This window comes from Onychomys torridus, chromosome 8 (assembly GCF_903995425.1).
Source record: "Onychomys torridus chromosome 8, mOncTor1.1, whole genome shotgun sequence".
NCBI classification, from domain to species: domain Eukaryota; kingdom Metazoa; phylum Chordata; class Mammalia; order Rodentia; family Cricetidae; genus Onychomys; species Onychomys torridus.
Window position 1 is genome coordinate 37064365 of NC_050450.1, and position 19007 is coordinate 37083371.

The 19007-nt window shown below is 46.7% G+C and overlaps 1 protein-coding gene and 2 non-coding genes across 4 annotated transcripts; 2 read left to right on the forward strand and 1 right to left on the reverse strand.

Moving 5' to 3' along the window:
- Nucleotides 1-421: 421 nt before the first annotated feature.
- Nucleotides 422-11740, reverse strand: Trim41 (tripartite motif containing 41). Of its 2 annotated transcripts, XM_036197884.1 has the most exons (7): nt 10625-11740; nt 6720-6815; nt 3191-3421; nt 2679-2701; nt 2331-2458; nt 1821-1996; nt 422-1239 (listed from the first exon to the last, which is right to left on the reverse strand). In XM_036197884.1, exons 1-7 carry the CDS (start codon nt 11438-11440, stop codon nt 1135-1137), a joined length of 1575 nt encoding a protein of 524 aa, XP_036053777.1. In that variant the 5' UTR covers nt 11441-11740; the 3' UTR covers nt 422-1134. The 2 variants fall into 2 exon arrangements, with proteins under 2 accessions (XP_036053777.1, XP_036053776.1); XM_036197883.1 differs by having other exon boundaries at nt 1141-1996.
- Nucleotides 11741-13386: 1646 nt separating this feature from the next.
- Nucleotides 13387-13459, forward strand: Trnav-cac. Its single transcript has one exon. It is a non-coding gene; the product is annotated as a tRNA-Val (tRNA).
- A 3671-nt stretch (nt 13460-17130) lies between these two features.
- Trnav-aac lies at nt 17131-17203 on the forward strand. Its single transcript has one exon. It is a non-coding gene; the product is annotated as a tRNA-Val (tRNA).
- The last annotated feature ends 1804 nt before the right edge of the window (nt 17204-19007 follow it).

Below are 19007 nucleotides of genomic sequence, written 5' to 3' on the forward strand. Positions count from 1 at the left end.
TGCCACAAGATGGCGCATACTCTAGAGGCCTAGTTCTGCCTTCCTCCATGGTGTTTTACGTTGTTTCGTTTGCCATTGCCTTACTTAAAGCCTATTTTTAACCTGTAAGCAGTAACAGCTGAGTTTATTCAATGCCACATCCCCAACTAGGCCAAACTTTCTGAAAATTTAGTCTCAGCCTGCACATAAAGTTGATTCTGCATGGGTTGCCCATAGCATTGGGAGCCAGGAGTTTGCCCAATGCACCCTAAGGACCAGGGGATAAAATTAATGGGTTGGTCCTATGGGGCCAACCTGCCTCATAAAAGAAAACAGGAAATGCTGTGTGACAGGTGAGGAGGGGGTGACAGCTCTAAGAATCTGTTTGGGAAGAAGGCATTTCTAAAGCATGCCAGCTGCTTCTAAAGGAAGACTCCACAACAGCAGCAAATAAACACTTTATTTCTGCAACACAACCCACCTTTTCCCCCCAAGAACATGGATTGACCTCAGCCACCAAAGCAGAGGACAAAAGCTGTTAAGTGACAGAAGGCAAGGGCTACTAGAAAAATAGATTATACCCATGGCTCCAGACCCCTGTCCCAAGCACCCCAACAGGGCTTACCAACTGGAACTAAAAAGTATGGAGAGAGGCCAGAAACTGAAAATGAGGGGAAAGCCTGGCAGTGAAGACTTGGAGGGGTAAGGTGTGAGGAGCTTAGCTCCTGAATTAAGAAAGCTGTAAGACGGAGAGAAAATAATTTATTGGGTCATGTAATAGTGTGCGGTGTCAAGTTGGCCATTCCAGATCTCACTGAAGCTAAATTCTGGCCAGTCTATGGAGGTAGAAATTGGGGGTGGAAGGAAAGCTTAAGAGTTCCTACTTCCCCAAGAAAAGTAGACTTTACACAGCTCTACCCTTTTGCCCAGCCTGCCTTCCTACAAAAGTTTCCAAATCCTTTAGCTGGGGCTTGCACCAAAACATAGAATTGGAATGGGCAGGTCTTGCCCAAACCCTCCAGCCTCAGAAATGACAAGGGTTGAAGAGTAAGATGTGAAAAAGGGAAGGAATGAAATTATAATCTCCACTCATCCCCCTACTCAAACTGGGACCCAGAGCTGGACTGAGCTGGGCAGATGGGGGGGGGGGGGAGATCAAGCAGCTGTTCTCATTATCAGGGACCCATGCAGACCTGTCAGATAGACAAAGTAGGTGAGAGACGACTGAGCTGGAGGGAGTCTAGGAAGTTGTTTAGGCTCCTAGAGGGAGAAGCAGACTAGGTTCAAGGGGGAGCAGGAAGCAACTCAGTAACAGTGGGAGGAGCCTGAGCTCACAATAGAGTGAGTGGGCAAACATCCACCACCACCCGCCCCCCCAGCACTGACTGGAGGGGCCCCTGCGGGTGGCAGGCTGATCAAGGGCAGAGCTTGATGCGGGTGCCCTTAGAAAGCACCCGGAAGAAAGGGAAGACCCGCTCGCCAAGGAAGGCAGCTGAGAAGGTGTGCACGTGGGCTAGGGTATCTGCATTGTAGAATCCCAGTCGCCCAGCCTCATAGTCCAGGTAAACGCCAAAGCGCCGTGGTTTCTCACATGGGCTCAGCAGTGTCTGCTCTGTTGAGCTCTGTGCCTGGTATCGTTTGCCGTGGGTACCCACACACCACACTTCCCGCTGGAGCAGGAGCTGCTGAGGCAGGTGGAGTCGGCGGCGGCGATGGTGATGGCGTGAGGAGCTGGCATCCCCACTGCTAACAGATGACCCCCCAGAACTCACTTTTTCTTTATGATGGGTTGATTCACGGGCAGCACCCACTGCCCAGCCCCGCCGCCCACCCACCTCTACCTCCCAGTAGTGTCGGCCAGAGCGGAAGCCCTGGGCCCCTAGTACACAGCAGTCAGCTGAGAAGCGCTTGGAATGTTCAGGAACCTCCTGCCGACGTTCTGCCAGGCGGACCCCTCGGCGATCAGGGGACAACATAAGGGCTGGGTGGGCTGTGTCAGGGTCCAGCGTCAGGTCCACTTGGAAAGAGGAAAGACAAATATAGCAAGAGCTAAAAACACCTCATCCTCACAGGCTCACCAATGCCCTTTCCACCTCCATCCTCCCCTTCAGCTCTTCTTAGCTACCACCCCGTACTGGAGGCCAAGCTCCAGCTCTGGGTCTAGCCTTCACCCTAATTCTACGACCTGCCTGCCTTCCCTATCCCTTTTTTCCACCTCACCTACCCAAAACAGCTGGGCCACCATAAAAAGAAACTCTGCTTGAACACTCCAAGTAGTCACTAGAGTCTACTCCATCCCAGCTTCCCAAATCTCAACTCAGGTCTGTAAAATAGGTTATTGACCTCCTTACCTCTTGCGGCCTGACAGAACATCCGGCTCATTTTCCTCACGATGGCGTCTGTCAGGAAGTCGTGGCTATGGGGTTGGCCTGGGTCAGGGGACCAAATCTCTGGGGGCTGCAACTGTATCTCTTCACACCTGAGGGAGGGGGACCAGGTAGGGGGTGGGAACATGATATTCCCAGAGTAAAGAGCAAAAGCTAGCAGGGAAGACGTGGAGGGTCTAAGAAGCAGAAACTTAGGTCCTGGGGCAGGGGAGGGGAGAGGAGAAAGGATGGGAAAGAGGAAAGAAGTCTCAAGAGAGGCAGGAATGGGGAGCCAGATGCTACTGGGTCACAAAGGGTAGAGTGGGAACACACCTATTGAAAGTCTCCTTGATGTCCTGGGAATAACAGAGAAAGAGAAAGAAAGTGTCAGCTGCACAAGGTGCACTGCTCTCTCCCAGTCTCCAGCTAGAGAAAGGTCTGGACCTGAACAGGAAGGGAGAAAGCAGCACTTTCCAGGACCACAATACATATGAATACTCCTCAGTTACCCTGCTGCCACCAGACCTCACACACCTCACCCTGACCTAAGCCCCAGTGACAGAATTTTCACAACCTGACCCAGGTGCCTTTCTCAAGATAGCACTCTTCGGTCAACTCTTAAGCCCCTATCGCTAACAACACCTGCCTTCTTTAGGTATGACTGGCACATACATCACATTCAGTACTGTAACCAGCCTCAAAAAAAGTGATCTTCAGATTAAAAGAGTTGGGATTCTTCCCAGTGAGGAACAGACAGTTCTGGGTAGTGGTTGGTCAGCACTGCCTAACAGGACAAAAAGGGAGCTGGGAGTGTGGAGCAGGGTAGACAGGGAGACAGTGCTCACCTGCAGCAGCCGCAGGCCCCCCTGCTGGCTCCGTTCCTGGGCCTCAGCTAGCAGGCGGCTTAGCTGGGCAGCCTGCTCCTCAAGACGGTTGGCTGCTGCTCCTGCACGTCCCAACTGAGCTTCATGCATCTCTCTGAGGCGCCGCTCTAGTCCTGCCTGCTCTTCAGCCAGGAACCGTGTTAGGCGCCCAAACTCTGAGGCCACAGCTGCCAGCTCTGACTTCATCTGGCTCTGGAAAGATGCAAGGGCAGACATGGAGACATAGTCTGTGGTTAAGAGCACTGTCTGATCTTCTAGAAAACCCCAGTTTGATTCCCAGCATCCACATGGCAGCTCACAACCATGGAAATGCGATGCTCTCTTTTGACTTCTGTGGTCACCAATCATGCACATGGATCCATATACACATTCCAGGCAAAACACCCATACACGAAAATAAATTTTAAAAATTAAAAATTGGAGAGATACAAAGGGAATGGAGGCCACCACCTGAATACACAGAAAAGTAAGCTTGCAGTTTTCTCTCTGCTGACTCTCAATCTCAGGCAAGAAGCCTCATGATCCCTTACTCCACCAAGTCCTAGGAATGGAAAGAGAGGTTTCTTTTTCTCCATCTCGTCTTACTGTACCACTGTGATAGCACAAATCTGGCATACTGGTCCAAATTCACCAACTGTTTTCTGGAATACTTAACTCTGCCCTGCCTAATTTTCCTTTTTAATGGAAGCTTACATGTTCCAAAGGAGCTTCTCTCCTCTCCAGATCTGTGTAGCAACAACTCCATATCACTGTCTCTCTCCATAATATATGGTATTGGAGATGCTGTTATAATGGAGATGGGCTGGGGGAACGTGTGGAGGTCAGAGGACAACTTGTGGAGTTGGTTCTCTCCTCCCACCACATAAGTCCCAGGGATTAAACTCAGGTTATCAAGCTCGGTGGCAGACTCCCTTTACCCACTGAGTCATCTTGCCAGCAAAGTTGTTTTGTTTTTGAGACGAGTCCTGCTTTGTAGCCCAAGCTGGCCTCAAAAATCACAATTCTCCAGCTTCAACCTCCAGTTTGCTAGTTTAAAGATATAAGCTGCATGCTCAGCTTTGTATTATCTTTTAAAATTCTCCACATGTCCTCATAGATAGGACTTGTGTGTGCCTGTCTGCCACACTGCCACCAGAGGCTTCCACAGTGCCAACCACAGGTAGGTACTTGGTAAGAATTTTTTTGAAATTAGCAAATAAGAGAATTCAGGAAGCTGGGCGGTGATGGCGCACCCCTTTAATGCCATAACTTGGGAGGCAGAGCCAGGCAGGTCTCTCTTGAGTTCAAGGCCAGCCTGGTCTACACAGCAAGATTCAGGACAGGCACCAAAACTACACAGAGAAACCCTGTCTTGGGAAAAGAGAGAGAGAGACAGAGAGACAGAGAGACAGAGAGACAGAGAGGGGAGAGAGGGGGGGAGAGAGACAGAGAGAGAGAATATGAATGAATGAGAATTCAGGAAGCAAGACCTGGAGTAAAGATGGACATGAGGGCTCATGCCTATAATACCAATACTCTTGAGGCTGAGGCCAGCTTGGGCTATAATATAAAATCTTGTTTCAAAACACAAAAGGAAGATGCTACAAAATTAAGTCCTGACCCTCAGGAGTCACAGTTGCCACAGATTAGTCACTCAAATCCTTTACAAACTCTTCTGTGAAGGTGTAAATACATACTTAGGAGCCAACAGGTAAAGTACTTTGTAGGTACAGTTGTTCCTAGACATTCAAGTGAGTCTTGTTCCAGGAGACCCAAATCAGCCAATCTGCAATTCCCTTATATAAAATGGCATAAGTGTATATCCTCCCACATACTTCAAATGTTTCATAATACCCAATACAATGTAAACACTACCAAACAGCTGTATTTTACGTGTGGTGTTTGAATGAGAATGAGCCTCATAGGTTCGTATATTTGAACACTTGGCTTATACTTGGTCCCCAGTTGGTGGAACTGTTTGGGAGGATTAGAAGCTATGACCTAGTTAAAGGTGTGTCACTGGGAGTGGACTTTAGGAGCTGTGGCCTTGTTGAAGGCGTGTCACCCAGGATGGGCTTTGAGATTTCAAAAGCCTATACAATTCCCTGTTAGCCTCCCCCCACTCTGAACCATGAGGACCAATAAACATTTTATAAGTTGCCTTTATCATCATGTTTCTTCACAGCAATTGAAAAGTTACTAAGAAGCCGGGCAGTGGTGGCGCACACCTTTAATCCCAGCACTCCATAGGCAGAGCCAGGTGGATCTCTGTGAGTTAGAGGCCAGCCTGGACTACCAAGTGATACTAAGACAACACTGTATATTTTTTTAAAGACTGGCCGGCAGTAGTGGCACATGCCTTTAATCCCAACATCTGGGAGGCAGAGGCAGACAGATCTCTGAGTTCAAGGCCAGCCTGGTCTATAGAGCAAGTTCTAGGATAGCTGGGCTATGTAGAGAAACCCTGTCTCCAAAAACAACAACAACAAAAAGTCTGTATATGTTAAGTACTGATGCTATTTTTTTTCTCTTGAAGGACTACATGAGAAAGAATACAAGCTATATTTAGTATCCTATAACAACAGAAAACTGCCTAGTCCCAACCCATTTGCCTGGGCTAGACCATTCTGAATGATAACCACTTTTTCCATCAATATTACTCTAGACAAAGATTATCAAAGAGAGATAGATCCCAGCATACATTCTCTATAACTCAGAGAATTCTAAAAGTATTAGCTTGGGCAGCCGGACAGAGGCAGAATGATTTCCCATTTACCAATTCTTCTTATAGCTCCTTGTAATTGGCATTTCACAGAAGTGAGTCCCTAATGTGCAGATGGCACTACTATAGGCTGTAGATGTGGCAGGGCCTGGACTTGGTAAGTAAGAGGTAAGAGGGAAAGGGCATCCTCATTTGATGGCCGAAGCTTAGCTTGGCCATAATACCAGTCCCTTCCAGCAAGACCTGCTAGCCTTCTAAAAACAGACAGGAAATGAGAGAATGAGACTCCTTGGAGAGGGGTGAGCAAATGTAAAAGGGCTGAGAACACTGGGAAAGAGGACAGGCGGTATCTGCAATGATAATCACGAATTCTTCCTTTTCCTAACAGGACTGCCCTTCTTCCAGGGCACAGCAAGCCTTTCAGACCACACCCTTTAGTGTTCAGGGCAGCTCTGCCTGCCATCTGTGTGTATCCTGGGACTTGGTATTCTTCTGGCAACTGTTATATGTATGTGCTCACTTGCTTTCTATGCTATCCAGAGTCAGGGGCTGGGTGTACTCTGTAGCTTTAGACCAGACAACCAGCCTCAACAAGCCAGGCCTCAAGTTTTCACTACATTTTACAAACTAGAAAGAAACATGCTTCCAAACTCTGAAGGCCACATCACCTCCGATATCTACCCACCTCCAGGCCCTGGCTATCCTTTCTTCAGGGATAATCATTATATGTGATAGCTCTTCCTTACCCTGACAACAGAATCAGTCAGCCCATCCACAGACATCACCTACCTTCAGTTCTGTCATCCGCCTCTCCTCCTTGGCCTTCATCTTCTGCACAGCCTCTAGGTGCTTCCTAAGTGGTTCCACGTGACTTTGTAGCTTGGCCTGAGGGAGCAGAAAAAGGAAGGTTAGTCAGGGGGATGGTGAGAAGCACCTACAGAGCCTCTCTTTCTTTAATACTCCCTACAAGGGAGACTTAATGCCTGGTATTACCTGGTGTCAAACAAGCCCTTCCTTCCCACACCCCTTCTCTCTCAGATGACCATAAATGCCTCCAACTCTCCCCTTCACTCATGATGCAGAAGCCCTGTGCAAGCCTTGAGAGGCTGCATCTTTATGGCTACTGAACTCCATTCTCCACGGCTGACATACATGGCTTAAGCTCCTCACCACATTCAGTCCATCCACAGGAATATTCCTGTCTTTGGTCCCCTCCACTTGATTAAATCATCTTCCTCAATATCTAAAATCTAAACACTTTTCTGGAGATTTTGTGCCTATGCAAAAAGTTTTTGTTTTTTTCAAAATAGGGTTTCTCTGTGTAGCCCTAGCTGTCCTGGATTTCAATATGTAGACCAGGCTTAAAGTGGTTCTCTGCCACTTTCAAAATATAAACCCCACATTTCTAATGTCACTTTGTCCCGTCACCCCTCATGTTGTAACTTCATGCTATCCCTTGGCCTGAGATTACCATACTCCACTTAATCCAAGGTATACCACCTTTACAACCCAGCTTCCTGAGCATGATCCTGACTCTACCTACGGAACTTGAAAGAGTCCACACTACCAGAGCAGTGGTTCTCAACCCTTTCAATGCTGCGACCCTTTAATACAGTTCCTCATGTTTTGGTGACCCCAACCATAACATTATAACTTTTGTAACTGTCATTTTGCTACTGTTGTGAATCTGATATGCAGAATATCTGGTATTCGACCCCTGTGAAAGGATGATTTATTCCCCCAAAAGGGTCGTGACCCACAGATTGAGAGCCAGTATTCCAAAGCATAAACAGTTTTACAGATGTGCTTTCCAGGAATTACAGGGTCCTTCACCCTCACTTTTCTTTCCTGGGGAAGAGTCTCATAAAGCCCAAGTTAGTCTGGAACTTGCCTTATAACTCAGGATGACCTTGAACTTCTCATCCTCCTACTTCTACCTCCGGTACTGGGACTGTCATTTTACTTAGTTTCTAGGTCCTGTTTGCTTTGTTTTCTATTCAGTCACCATCCCATGAAAAACAAAAGCTCTTTCTTCTTTTAGCTACAATTCTAACAGCAATCAGATACATGGGCTTTCCATTCCAAGGATTTATAGCCATGTCTTTTTCCTTAAGAGGTGTTGAAGAGACCAGGATGGCTATAATAAACTCTGCCTTTTGCTCTTTCTCCGTTTTTATATCTTCTCCTTATGACTTGCTCCTTCCTTTTCATCAGGAGAAAATACAGGATGGACCTCAAGCCTAGCTCTAGGAAAACCAAAACTGCATCTAGGTGATTTGAGGCAAGCCATGCTTCCATTTTCCTTTAAGATGGGAATAATGTCAACCTTCTGACATATGGCAAAAGATCAATAAACATTATCCAGCATTTGCTAACTGGCAGCAAGCAGCCAGTGACATCCTGATAATGACCCATGAACTAAAAAGATAACTGACCCTGAGTACAAAAGGCAATTGTTACACAACTGGTTGTAGGAAGTATCAGAGGAGTAATAAATCAGTCATTCCATTAAACAGTATACACAAAATTATGCCTTTTGATATTATTGCTATTTCTCCACAGTACAGTCGTTTCTACTCCATCAATTCAGAATTTTCAAAGCTTTAATTTACCCTTTACTATTTGTCTAAATTGACAAATAAATTGCAAGCATGAATCCAAATAGAATATTACAGGGGGTTGGTTTTGTTTGAGATAGTGTCTCACTATGCAGCATGGCGGACACAGTACTTGCTGAATAGATCAGACTGGCCTAAAACTCAGAGATCAGAGAGCTTCAGCCTCTAGAGTGCTATCATTAAAGGTGTATGCCACCACACCTGGCCCCCTCTCTTTTTTTAGAACAAGCTCTCTGAGCTGGCAAGATGGTTTAGCCAGTAAAAGCTTGTGGCTAAACCTGATGATGAGCTCAATCCATTCAACATAATGTGGAGGAAGGAAGCAATTTGCATGTTCTTACACTCACACAAAATAAAAACATAATAAAGCCAGGAGTTGTGGCTCATGCCTGCAAAGGAAACTCAGTGAGTTCTAGACCAGCCTGGTATACATAATGGGTTCTAGGACAGCAAGGGATATAATAAAAACCCTGTCTCCAAAACCAAAAATAAATAATTTAAAAAAAAAAAAAAAAAAAAAGAGCCGGCTGTCGTGGTGCACATCTTTAATCCCAGAGGCAAAGGCAGGAGTTTGAGGCCAGCCTAGTCTACAGAGTGAGTTCCAGGATAGGTTCCAAAGCTACACAGAGAGAAACCCTGTCTGGAAAAAAACAGGAAAAAAAAAAAAAAAGAAAAGAAAAAAAACAAGGGCCAGGTGGTGGTGGTACACACCTTTCATCCTAGCGCTTAGGAGGCAGAGGCAGGCGGATCCATCTACAAAGTGAGTTCTAGAACAGCCAGGACTGTTACACAAAGAAACCCTGTCTAGTAAAACAAAACAAAACAAACAAACAAACAAAAGGGTTTCCTGTAACTGGGGCTGGCCTATCCTGCTATAGGATGACCTTGAACTGCTTTTCCTGCCTCCACTTCTCAAGTGTTGAGGATAAAAGGCTTTCCCTGGCCATCTTAGGTTGAATTCTCTACAGATATTCTCACTGATTCAGAACTTCTGCAGTAAGGCCCGCTGTACTTTCGAAACCTCCTCTGACAATCAGCTGTGAAGCATTACACTCTAAAGTTGAGGGGATGATCATCACCTAAATGAAGTTACTGACTGAGTCAGGAGGAGGTGTCGAAACACGAACAAAGCTCTGGCAGCCACACAGAGGCTACCCTCTCCTCCTAGTTCCATGGCTTCAAAACTGAAGGCAGTTCTATCTGTGCTGGCTGTTTCATAGACAAATGTCCTTTACATATATCGAAAGAATTAGAAAAATAAAGAACAAGACAGTTAACAAAACAAGAATTAGATTCCAACAACAGTCAAGTCAGAAAAGTCAAACTAAAATATCCAAGTAGTTTTACTTAGATGCCCCAAGGAGAGGATGTTCATCTCCAAGTCTATCACTTACTAAAGCTGTGTATACATAAACCACCATGTTCAGAATCTAAACCTGTTTCCCAACCAATAAAATGAGAATGGCAAACATCAAACTCACAGGATGACTTTGAATTATGAATGATAATCCACAAAAAATGGCCAGCACAGTACAGACTATATATAAAGTACCCTATAAATATTAACTGACATTCCTGTGGGAAAGTTCAAAGACACTCTGAAACTTGAGCAAGAATTTTTGCCCTAAAAGCCTGTTTTCCGGTTAATTCATGAGACTGTGTGCAGAGCCGACCAACTAAGCCGTATCACAGGATGGGTGTGGAACCCATTAGGAGACAAGTGCAGAGTATTTGGATCTGACACTAGTTGTTCTACGCTCCTGTTTCAGACTCCCTTGTTCTTTTTGGTCCCCATTTCTTTCCATCTTGAAGTGACTGTCATGGATAAGACTTCAGATTCATCCACAAAGTCGTAAGACTGGTAGTGAAGGAAGCGCTCCCCGCCATTTACACCCCTATCCTTAGGCCACAGGGGAATTACAGGATCCTTCTCATTGATCCACCTTGGAAGTGGGAGCTTGGACAGGAGAATCGTTTCTCCATTACATGCATGAGGTGCTGTCAAGAGAACTCACGCTCCCTTCCCCAGTTTCCCGTTTCCTCCCTGCCCTCACTAACCTCTAGCCTACTCCTCACCTTGTACTCCTGCACCACCTCCTCCAATGGCACCACACTATGCTGTTTGTGGCTCCTGGATTCTCGGCACACCACACAGATGGCTTCTTCGTCCACCTCACAGAACAACTTCAGGGCTTCTTGGTGCCTGGGGCAGATGCCTTGTTCATTCACACGACTCCCTCGACCAGGGGTTGGATGCATCTGACGAATCACCTGGACCATGTTGGCCAACTGCAGGTTGGGGCGGAAGCTCCGCCGAGGAAAACTTTTTCGACACTGGGGACAAGTGAAGCACCTCCGTGGGGCTGGAGGTGGTGGCAGCTGGGTGATCGGATCTAGCTCCTCTTCCTCGTCTTCCTCCAGCACTTCCTCCTCCTCCTCGTCCTCATCTTCCCCCCTCAGGTCCTCCACATCTCCCAAGTAATAGTCCAGGTCCTCCTCCTCCTCCTCCTCCTCCTCCCACACGTAGTCCATGTTGTCCCAGCTGGACCCGCCTATAGCACTACTACTCCAGAACACACCCTCCTCCTCCTCCTCGGCTTCCTCCTCCATGTCACCCTCATAATCTTCATCCCGCATGGGGGTGTCCCAACCCCCGCCTGCTCCGACAGCCTCCACTTCCTCCTCCTCTCCGACCTCCTCCTCCTCCTCCCGATCCAACTCCTCCCGGTCCTCCTCATCCTCCCCGCCCCACAACTGGGTTACACACACTCGGCAGAAGTTGTGCCCGCAGCCGATGGACACGGGGTCCGTGAAGTAATCGAGGCAGATGGCGCACACCGCCTCCTCCTGAAGGGTCTGCACAGGGTTTGGTGTCATGGCAACGGCAGCCATCTTAGTGTCCAGTCAGCCAGGGCAGAAGTGCGGTGGGGGCCGAGGGGGCGGGGGTCTTCCTTCTCAGAAGCCCAGGAGACCCGTCCCCACCGCAAGCCCTGCTTCTCCACACCTTGCCTGTGGCGAGGCCAAAGGAAATGTCCTCCGGACCAGCCCACCCCTCCGCTCACGGTCCCCTACCCCAGACGACAGTCGTGTCTCAGAGAGGAGAGGGCAGGGGACAGAGGTGAGCACCAGCGACAAGCACCTCAGGTGGACCTGAGTGCAAACCTGCCCCAACGCTCCCCCGGCCTCCTCATAAACCCCCGCCCCTCCTCACTTCCTCGCCCCGCCCCCCAGCTTCCGGCCTCCCTCCCGACACTTCCGGCGTCTCCACACGACCTAAAACTCACGAGTTCCCTCCGAGGTTGTGCTCCGCCCCCTTCTCCCACGCCCCGCCCCGGACTCCAGGGCAACCGGAAACGAGGACGAGACGCTCTAGCCGACACGCGGGAACGGGACGGGAGGGCTAGGACGGCGGAGGTCCACATCTCTGTGATGACTGGCCGCGGGGAACGCGTACAAAGCGGAAGAAGCCCCCATGCCCCGCCAGCGGAGACAGACGGCGGAGGGAAGCGAGGACGTGGAGCAGCACCCTGCTCTCCGTGCTACCACCGCAGCGGCCTAGCGCCATCCTACCGACCAGGCACGGACGACTGCAGAAGGGACTCCCAAAGCCAGAGCCGGAAGCTGAGGGGCGGGCCTGCTCAGCGTCCTCATACTTCCGGCCCCTCTAGACCTAGGACTTGTTTGAGTCTCTGTAGATCCCTCCAAGTAGGATCGTGGGCGGCGTCTGACGAAATAGATGAGTGGCGTTAGAGAGGCGCCGCCCTCCACCTGTACAGGGCATTTCCACGCCCATTTTAAAAACTGCAATCTTGCCAGCACTCCCACAAGCCCAGCACCTGGGAGGGAGAGGCAGGAGGATTGCAGCAAGTTACAGGCTTGTGTAACCTGGACTACAAAGTGAGACACTGTCCCAGAAAGAAACCACCAACCAACCAAAGCAAGCAAGCAAACAAGCAAACAAAAACCTGTCAGCTGGCCACTGTCCCATCATTTATTATTAATATCTACATTCATATTAAATGGAACACTGTTCAGCTTTGTGAAAAAGAATCTTTGGAATGTGCTATGTTTAAAAAGCGCAGATTGCTGAACAGTCTGGAGTATACCATCTAGGAAGGCAGGCAATGTTAAGTGTATTTGGTATTTTGTATGCCTACTAGTTTAAAGTAAATCATAGTTGTTGCCTCACGGGGTTTTGTTTTGTGAGGATGTCATGCAAAGCGATCAGAACGTTTCCTAGAACCTGGTAAGAGTGATAAGGGTTAGCTAGGTACTCTACCATATCCTCGTCTGTGAAAGAAGACAGAATTTTTCTAGGAAGGATGATCGGTAGGAAAGGCAGTTCTCCCAACATGTAGTTCTTTCTATATCCTTTGAGTTTTGAAACAAGTCTATATGTTTTCTTTAAAAAATGATTCACTCAAATTTTAATACTTTATATTGGCCATGAACACCTTTCATGTTTTGAAATCCGAAATGCTTTTGAGATTTGTATTCGTTGAATTCCAGGCTAAGAGAAAGGAGAGTCTTGAACTGCTTTTGTGAAACTGGTTTCGTGTGTGTGAGAGAGAAAGAATCATGTCCTGGCTGTATTAGTGAAGATATCCCTGTGGTCCCCAAAGCATTTCGGGTGTCTTTTTTGCTTGTTTTGTTAGTTTGTTGGTTAGAAATTATTGTTGTATTATATCATCTGATCGGATGGGAACCGTGACTCAGAGCAACTCCAACTGAACATGTCAAAATCACGAACCTTCGTGGGACAAATCATTTTTTGAAGAGGGCACAAGTTTGTCGAATTGTAGATTCAGGAGCGTACCGGTCAGGAGCCTTACAGCCTTGTTTCCGTAGTGTAGTGGTTATCACGTTCGCCTCACACGCGAAAGGTCCCCGGTTCGAAACCGGGCGGAAACAGTTTTAAAGTGATTTTCTTGGCTTCCACAAAACCCTGTGTTGTGTTACAAAAACAGGAAAAACAAAAACTGAGTCAAACTCAGTGTACTAAGTAAACTTATGTCTCTCTTGAAGCCGTCATCCTTCCAAGAATAGGGGCCCTTGGGATACACATATCTTCATGGAACAGTTGTAATTAAAATTGGTAAAGCTCTAGGCTCTCAATCTCAAGGTCGTGGATTCCAGCCCTACGTGGGGTGAGCTTCCTTTTAGAAAGGACAATGATTTGAGGCTCTTTTGTGACCAAAGCAAGATGGTGCTCTGTTGGCTGCATTATTACAAAGGTGGACGAAGACCATTAAACTGGAAAGCCCGCAAATGGGCACCGTTTAGCAAATTACCAGAGGCCGGCCATCATCAGCCTACGTTCCCCGTGTTTTAGGCTACACCCAGGTGTCAGGACCAGCTGCGCTGATAGAGTCGGTGTGGCTAGTGCAGTTAGGCTAAGACCCCAGGATCAGGGAAGCCTATGTAAGCTTCCAAACCACAGTTAGGATTCAGACTTGCATTTCCAGGAAAGGTGCTTTGTGTGACTAGAACCTCAATTCCAGTTGATTTTTCTTTTTCTTTTTTTTTAATTGAGTATCCATGCTGAGATGTTGCCCTGCCCACTTTGCTACCACACATAAGGGAATATAAAAAATGTTCTTTGTTTTGAAAAGCTCTAGCAGCATGAACATCTTCAACTCCAGGAAATTCCTCATTAATGTCAAGTGAGATACACCAACTGTCCTTAGTCTTCTAAGTACAGCCCCAGTTCTACCTATCAGCTGTCCTGTCTTCCCCACAACCACAGCAGGCACTGCAAGCCTAAGGATGACATCAGGTTAGTTTATTAAACTTACTAGACAAAGGACAGCCTCGCCTTCCATTTCAGAAGCATGTATAAGGTGCAGTTGAGGACCGGAGAGTGGGTGTATTACCCTATACAGTAATCATAGCAAGAATTAGTCAGAACTTATAAAATAGGCAGAGTTCCTAACATGACCCTAGCACACACATTCCTGGAGAGTTACTGTGACTATGGATCAAAGTAAGCTGCTTTGGGGTTTTGGAGAAGTGTTTGAGCACCACCCCACTGTCCCAACAACTGAAAATTTCCCAGCCAACCTTGGTAGCTCAGAGCTACTTGAGAGACAAAGGCAGTAGATGGTTAATTTAGGGCCTATCTGAGCAATTTAGTGAGAGATGTCTTAAAGCTCAGTGGCAGCATGCTGTCACCAAGTGTGAGAGTCCAAGTTCAATACCTAGTACTGCAAAAGAAAACCACACACATGTATATGTATACATGTATATTTGTATATATGCACAATATATGGCCATTGCCCTCTTGAATGTTCAATGACATGAAATTGGGCCCATTAAACAGTTCCATCATTAAGGGAGGGTTCATGAAGCCCCAACCCTCCCTCTTGTTCAGAGAAGGTAAGATAGCCCAGCCTGAGGATATATAGACAGTTGACAATTGCTGGGAAAGGGGTTTGGGAGACCCTGCCCATCCCTGAGGATTTGGCAGTTGTTAGTGGTTTCCAGGGAAGATATTGTCTTCAGTAGTGTAGCCGCTAGTAAACTGCCTATGCTCCTGCTAATCTGTCCCATGCTCCTGTAAGCAACCCTAAATAAACTCACTGGTTCGCCAAGCTAGACAAGGGTGTAATTGTTTCTTTGTTCTGCCATCGATGATGCCTTATCTGGGGCGAACAGATGTTTGTTCATCTCCCCAGGGCAAGTTCACATGACAATCATTTTTCTAAATAGCTGAAGTTCCTCTTTACTCCCTGTGTAGTTATGTAGTCATTTGTAATGGGGTTGGGTATGTTTGCTATTATGTGTGCTTGATTTGGGTTTCCCAAGCATCATGGTTGCCATTTTGGAAAGATATGTTCTAAAGAATCGCGCATTGTAGAAGGCATCCTTAGACAAGTATCATCATTCCTTTAGCTATTCCATTCCCTTCCACCCTATGGTAATCATCCATCTCACTTGTTTCTGGCATATTCTTCAGACATTTCTTTTGAAGCAATGATAGATAAACGTGCATTTTCCCCCACCACCACTCCTTTCTCGAAGAAAGGATAGCACACTGTAGATGCTTCTTTACAGCCTTTTGTTCAGAACATACAAACGCCTTCCTTTGCTTTGTGTTTTGAGACAAAGTCCAAGTAAGTAGCTCGGGCTGCCCTCCAATTGGCTATGTAGCTGAAGATGGTCGAACTCCAGATCCTCTTGAGTCTACATCCTAAGCACCAGGATTACAGGGATGCATTACCATGTGCAGCTAAATATGCCTTTTAATTAAAAAATACAAACTAAATTACCTTCAGGCATGGACAGCAACAGAGCTACACCATTGATCGTTTAATAATCATGATTATTATGATTTGTTTTAAAACATCAGCCAGCCATTCATCCAACTTCTCTAAATTTATCAGTGAGGGACACAGGCTTCGGCTTCCCAGCCTGTTCACTAGCAATGGTAAGCACCATTCTAGGAGTGACATCACTTTGGAGCTTTTGAACTTCTTGCACAAATGCTTGCAGGGTCTTTTGCAGATTTTTAGGGTCATTTCTTACCGTCATTACTGGCATTGGAAAACTTTCCCAAAGAATCATGGCTCTTCCGTTAAAGAGATGTGGAAGTGGACAAGTTTCTCTCCCCTTGCCCTCCCTGCAAACATAATGCATGCCCTCTAGAGATTGAAAATGGGGCAGCACAGGGACACAAAATCAGTGAGCTCAGAGGAATAGGCTGAGAGGCTATAAGAGATCTTAAAGGACATGTTCCAAGACACAAGTGAGTCCGAGTCTTGGGAGACTGGTCACTGCTATTGCCTCAGATGCAGAGTGAGGGTGTGGATTGTGCTGTGAGCCCAGATGTGACTCTCCAGGAACATGGCTCTAAGCTAAAAAGAGGATGAGTTGGCACAAGAAGAAAAGAGTAAAGCCCCACTGGATCCAGAGGCAGAGAAGTGGGAAGAGTTAAACCCTGCATGCCATCTGGTAAGAGGAGGCAAAGCATCCCTGGTTTGGTCCCCTAAGGCCTTTGTTCACCTTAACCAGAGACTCAAGCTAGCCCAGCGGCTCCAAGTTCTGGTGTTGAGGGGATTCTGAAACACAGGCCCATCAGAAGCCCCTGCCTTACAAATCCTGGCTTCTCGGGTATTCGGGAATCAGTTTGGATGACAGGAAATCATTGTGAAATATTAAGCAATCTACTCTCAAATTTGCACAACACAGATCCATATTTAACCTTTATTATATGCTAAACTGTGTCTCAACTCTATATAGGTTTGATGAGATTTATTTTTATTTTAAAAGTCCTTCAGTGAAGTTTAAAATTTTAATAACACTTTCAGCTTTGCATAAGATTACCTTAAAAGTTGGTACTCACAATTTTCAATATTTATTTAAAATTTTATGTTAATAACTTGTCAAACAATTATTTCTGAAAGCATACATAAAAACGATTTCTCTTTTGACATTAGAGTCCTCCCCGTGTCTTCCCCTCTGAATTGTTAGTATCAGTAGAGCCCAGATTAGGGAACAGGATCTAAGAATCTGGGGAGGTAAAGAGGGAGCAAGGATCATCTCGATTCCTCCTTCAAGAAGTCGGAGAGCACATTGAGACGCAAGTTTCCGTAGTGTAGTGGTTATCACGTTCGCCTAACACGCGAAAGGTCCCCGGTTCGAAACCGGGCGGAAACAAGAGGGCACTAGTTGCTTTTTATCTCACATGCTTGCTACAGCTTGAGGACTTTCTGCTAATGAATAAATTTCTTCAATTTCATCTGTTTATTGTGGGAATGTGTGTGTGTGTGTGTGTGTGTGTGTGTGTGTGTGTGTGTGTGAATGTATGTGTGTGTGTGTGTGTGTGTGTGTGTGTGTGTGTCCCTTTCATCTACATTCCTTTTCCCAATCCATTTTCAGTTTACTTAACACTACACCCCAGGTCTAAGTCTCAGGATGCAAGAGGTAGTCAGTCTCTTGTCCTTAGACTTTGTTGTCCTCAAAGAACGAGAGGTCCTAGCAGACCCAGCGGGTGGGGAACAAAGTGCATCCACAAAGGAAGCGCACTACAAGAGCGATGTTCTGAAAACGTGCGTTGCAAGTCCAGGCTGCGGAAGATGTTCACAGGAAAGGCAGCAGCCGTGAAAACAACCACGCCTACAGTGACTTGCACCTCCCTGGGAGGAGCTTCTCCATCCAACAAGTAGGGCACGGTGTCCTCCCGGTTAACCGCGAGGCCCCGAATCAGCCGTGGGGCAAAAGGAGAAAAGAAAGGCAAAGCACTCAATGGAGAAAGGGTTACTTTAAACAGTAAAATATTTTCTCTGTAGAAAATAGTAAAAATGAAATGTTTTTACATTAAAAAATAGACAAATAGCCGGGCGTTGACGGCACACGCTGTTAATCCCAGCACTCGGGAGGCAGAGGCAGGCGGATCACTGTGAGTTCGAGGCCAGCCTGGGCTATAGAGCGAGTTTCAGGAAAGGCGCAAAACTACACAGAGAAACCCTGTCTCGAGAAACAAACAAAAAAAAAAAAAAAAAAAAAAAAGGAGAGAGAGAGAGAGAGAGCGAGCAAATACTATAGAATATACAAATGTATAGACAGAAAGATTAGACATTATCTCAAGATGGAGAAGAAAGGAATATGGAGCAATGATTTCCTAAGTACAGAATCTCTATTTTGTGTGATGGAAAAGTCCCACATATGGACAGTAGTATCAGGACATAATATCATGAATGCAATGCAATTAATGTAATTAATGAATATCATAAATATAATTATTGAATGAATATTGAGAAGGTAATCAATGAATGCCACACATGTAATTAATATGGGTGTAATTAATGAATATCATGAGTGTAATTCAAAAATTGATTAATTAATGATAAAATGAAAAAGAGAGAAAGGGACAAGAGGAGTCCTGCGACACATTCATGAGAAGTGCCGGGCAAGTAGAGATGGCTGGCCAGGGGACAGCGGTAGAAGAGCCGGCTTGGCCACTCCTGCCTCTGGTGGCGTCTTCCCTGGATGTCCTCCGAAACTCCCCTGGCTTCAGCCTCTTTGGCCACCCTTACTGCAGCTGGGGACAGGCGGACAGCTGGGGACAAGGAGGGCTCAGCCGCCACGAGGAAAAGGAACAGCGCAGCCAGCGTGACTGCTGGTCTCCTATGCACACGTCTCGACAGGGGAGCGACTCAGTTGTATGCACCCCACAGCACAGCCTGCTCCCACAACGTCTTCACACACCCACAGAACATGCTTACTCCTATTCTAGGCAATTTGTCTGTCAGACTTGAAAGTCACACAAAACATCCACCGAAGTAATCAACGGTGTCCTCTTTAGAGATCCCACACATCCAGAGTACAGGCACAGCCAGGACAGGTTCAAATCAGCCCAGTGGTGGCAAAACACCTCAGGCCACCTGCATTAATTAGTTCACCTTCTCCCAAACCACGCCAGCATGGTGCTCATTAAGTAGTTACGACCGTTCTGTCTCAG

Bases quoted from the DNA above. Each gene is read 5' to 3' on its own strand.
- Trim41 (XM_036197883.1), bottom strand. From the start codon at position 11,440: ATGGCTGCCGTTGCCATGACACCAAACCCTGTGCAGACCCTTCAGGAG. The intron at 2,702-3,190 runs GTGAGCACTGTC...TGTTATTCCCAG, and splicing joins GGGGCCTGCGGCTGCTGCAG to GACATCAAGGAGACTTTCAA. The intron at 2,459-2,678 runs GTGTGTTCCCAC...CCCCTCCCTCAG, and splicing joins ATCAAGGAGACTTTCAATAG to GTGTGAAGAGATACAGTTGC.